Raw genomic sequence first — 3,636 nt, 5'->3', positions numbered from 1 at the left:
GCGGGGGAAGGGCGGGGGGGGGATGTTTCCTTGTGGCCGAGACTGGTCATCCTAGATATGAGGGTTCTGGGCTCACTGCCTGGGCCAGCCCCAGCCGCAGACGTGCTCACTTGGGTAACTTGTGAGCAGAGATTTCATGTAAAAGTCGGAGGTTCTGGCCACGCTGGCCATTTCACTCCGGCACTGAGAATCCCACCCTCACTTCTCCTGGTCACGTGGCCCATGTGGCTAGAGACGGCCACCCACTCCTGAGGCTTTCTTCAGCCAATTCCCCAAATGTCCCACATTTGGCCTGGGAGTGACCGTGGCTCTGAGAACAGTGTGGGCCCCCACCCCAATGGCTCCCTAGCTGGGTGGGGGGCTGGCCCTCAGGAGGGGGAGGGGGTACAGCACCTGTTCACTCGGGGATCCACAGCAAGCTGGGCCTGGAGGGATGAGGGCAGAGTAGAGGCGGCTTTCTGGGTCTCTGGAAAAAGAGGCCCCCACACTTGATATACATTTTTAAATATACTTTTTATTGATTTCAGAGAGGAAGGGAGAGGGAGAAGGAGAGAGAGATAGAAACATCAATAGTGAGAGAGAATCATCGATCAGCTGCCTCCTGCACGCCCCACACTGGGGATCAATCCCACAACCCGGGCATGTGCCCTGACCGGGAATCGAACCGTGACCTCCTGGTTCATAGGTCGATGTCCAACCACTGAGCCACGCCGGCCAGGCAAGACCCCCACACTTTAAGATCTGGAGCCTTGGAGAGCCCATTTCTACCCTGTTTGGGAGGTCAAGTCAGAGGCAGGGGAGAGGGGAGAACCCCAAGCGGGTCAGGAGGCTGGGATTCCAGCTCAGCTACAAAGCGCCCAGGAGCCCAGCGGGCATGCCAGCCACGAGGCTCCTCTACAGGCTGAGGGAGAACACAGCCCGTCCCACCTGGGCCCTGCCATCCTGGGCGTCAGCACTCACCCTGAGGCCCGGGGGCAGCCACAGCTCCTTCCTCCCCTTCCAAGGGCTCCTCGGGTGGCTGGAGGGTTCAGATAGGACCATGTGAGCCCTCGAGAGGCCAGTCTGGTTCCGGCAGGGGCAGCCCCTGACCCACCCATAAGGGACCTTCCACCTCCCAACTCTACTCTCATAATCGTCTCTGTAAATCCTGGCGGCCTCACCTTCCCCCTGGGACACACCCTTCCTCCCAGCCCCAAGGGCCCCTCATCCAGGGCGGGGCCCTCACACACACACACACACACACACACACACACACACACACACCCGTGGTCCCCAGGCCTATCACACCCCCCACTGAGACAGTCTTACCACCAAACAAATACCGACTGAACTAAGCAGCACGCTCAGAGACATAGTAGACTCATTCTAGAAACTCCTAGTCTCAGGGTGGACTGCTAGCAAACAGCCCATGCCCTGGCTACTTCGGCAGCTCTATTCTAGACCAGGGGTCGGCAAACCACGGCTCGCAAGCCACATGCGGCTCTTTGGCCCCTTGAGTGTGGCTCTTCCACAAAATACCACGTGCGGGGGCGCATGTACAATGCGAAGTTGACTTAAAACTTTAAGTTTATTACGTTAATTTTAGGGAACGTTGTGCAGTGAGAGAAGATGTAGTGTCGAGAATTGAGAAAGGTATGTTGAGATGGCTTGGACATATAGAGAGGATGAACGAAAGGAGATAGACGAAACAAGTATACAAGACGAGTGTGGATGGGAGAGTTGGAAGGGGTCGACCTCAGTGAACGTACCTCAATCAGATTGAGGACGTTTTTAGCAAAGGCCAGCTTAGGAGCACCCTAATTAAGTTAATAGCAATGTACCTACCTATATAGCTTAAGTTTAAAAAATTTGGCTCTCAAAAGAAATTTCAGTCGTTGCACTGTTGATATTTGGCTCTGTGGACTAATGAGTTTGCCGACCACTGTTCTAGACTCTCGAGGCTGGCAAACAACGCCCGTAGGCCAAATCCAGCCTGCTGCGCATTTTGTAAATAAAGTTTTATTGGAACACAGCCATGCTCATTCGTTGACGTATTGCCGATGGCTGTTTTCACACGTCAATGGCAGAGTTAAGTAATGAACAGAGATGGCATGACCCGCAAAGCCTGAAATCTTCACTGTGGAGCACGTTCTCCCTCACCCTCCCTTCTTACCAGCGACTCGCCTTCTAGCTTGGCCGCCTGGGGGGCTGTGTTAGGCTCTGGCGCTGGTTCCAGCTCCGCCTCCAGGTCGGGCTCCGGCTCTGGTTCCGCCCCCTTCCCCTCCTCCATCCTGGTCTTCTGAGGGGTCCCTGGGGGCTGAGGCAGCACCCTCTGGACCCAGCCCAACATCCTGACACCTGGAGAGCACAGAGTCCTCAGGCCTCCCCACCACTTGGGGGCCACTTTTGTGGATTACACATCTCCCTTTCCTTTCCTCTTTTAAAATATGTTTGCAGTTATATCTCCAAGTAGCAATAGTCAGGCCCACAAACACATGTGTAGAAAGAGACTGATCACAACAGTGTTATAGCAGAAGATGAAAAAATTCAAATATCCCTCAACAGGAGGACAAAATTAACCTATTTTCATGATTTCAATATTTTAAAGTAAAATGACAGGGAAGCCCCTTGTGCAAGGTTTACAGGGATAGGTCAGCCCTACCTTATATGGGTTCAGTTTCTGGTATCATTTACCTTCAGGGAACAGGGAGCCCCCTCCCTCGTGATCGGATCCCCGCAGGAGGGCCTAGCCTAGCGGCACCACCCAGGTGAGGCTGTGCAAACTCCCAGCCCTGAATGGTCCCTTCCGGGCCGTGCCCGCCCCAGCCCTGGGCAGCCAGGTGTTGGTAGAGGGCTCCTAGGTCCCTGCTCCACCAAGGGCCCCAGCCCCCGGCTGAAAAGGGCAGGCCCGGGCCCAGGATCCCTGCCCCGGGGCCCCGCTCCCTGAAGCCCATGGCCATGCTGCCTCCTTCTGCTCACAGCTCTGACTTCGGTCCCCACTCGGCCTCAGCAGCCAGCCTCCCCTATGAGGGGCTCAGCCTCCAAAAAAGTGAACTTGGGCCAGACATGACCCCTCCAGGCATCCATGTCCCTGCTGGGTGGGATAGACAGTGGCTGGGGCCCAGGCACCACTGTGGTCCTGGCTGTCCCTCTCAGGGCCCCCTTCCGACCAGCCTTTCAGAATCTTGTGAGGAGCTGGTGGAAATGCTGATTCCTAGACCCCCCAAGCCCTCTGCGGACCTAGAATCTGCATTTCACAAGCTGCCCTGGGAGTCGGATGCACACTAAGGTTTGAGCCGCGTGGGGAGGGACGGGGGAGGGAAGCCCTGGGTTAGCCTTGCCTGGTTCTCCATGTCTAAAGGCCTCGCTAGTAGGAGAGCATGGGAATCCCATCAGCAGGCCCACCACCACCTCATCCCCACTTACCTGCTCTGAGGCCGGCCACCAGCCAGGAAGTGCCTTCTCCCCACCACTCGCAGCTGCCCTCTCAGACACGGGGATTAATTGACAGCACCGGGCAGGCGGGCCCTTAATTGACAGCACAGCACAGGGCCGTGTGCAAAGGATTAGCAGGTGCCAAATGGGGGTGGGGAGGTGGGGTGGTGGGGAGGAGGCTGACGCTCAGGGAGCCAACAGCAGCCCCCTAGAGGCCAGCAA

The 3,636-nt window shown here is 56.6% G+C and overlaps 1 protein-coding gene across 1 annotated transcript in view; it reads right to left on the bottom strand.

Moving 5' to 3' along the window:
• Positions 1–3,463, bottom strand: part of CNGB1 (cyclic nucleotide gated channel beta 1) — a 53,237-nt gene extending 49,774 nt beyond the window's left edge. The window contains exons 1-4 of the mRNA XM_014545542.1: positions 3,406–3,463; positions 2,153–2,337; positions 961–1,018; positions 394–487 (exon numbers count right to left, since the gene is read on the bottom strand). Of these exons, the coding sequence (XP_014401028.1) occupies positions 394–487; positions 961–1,018; positions 2,153–2,329 (329 nt within the window). The 5' untranslated portion in view covers positions 2,330–2,337; positions 3,406–3,463. The remainder of the gene's footprint in view (positions 1–393; positions 488–960; positions 1,019–2,152; positions 2,338–3,405) is intronic.
• Between the last annotated feature and the right edge of the window lie 173 nt (positions 3,464–3,636).

The sequence above is a fragment of the Myotis brandtii genome, unplaced genomic scaffold (genome assembly GCF_000412655.1).
Source record: "Myotis brandtii unplaced genomic scaffold, ASM41265v1 scaffold411, whole genome shotgun sequence".
NCBI classification, from domain to species: domain Eukaryota; kingdom Metazoa; phylum Chordata; class Mammalia; order Chiroptera; family Vespertilionidae; genus Myotis; species Myotis brandtii.
The sequence above is the reverse complement of the archived record's forward strand: the minus strand, read 5'-3'. Positions and strand labels throughout refer to the sequence as shown.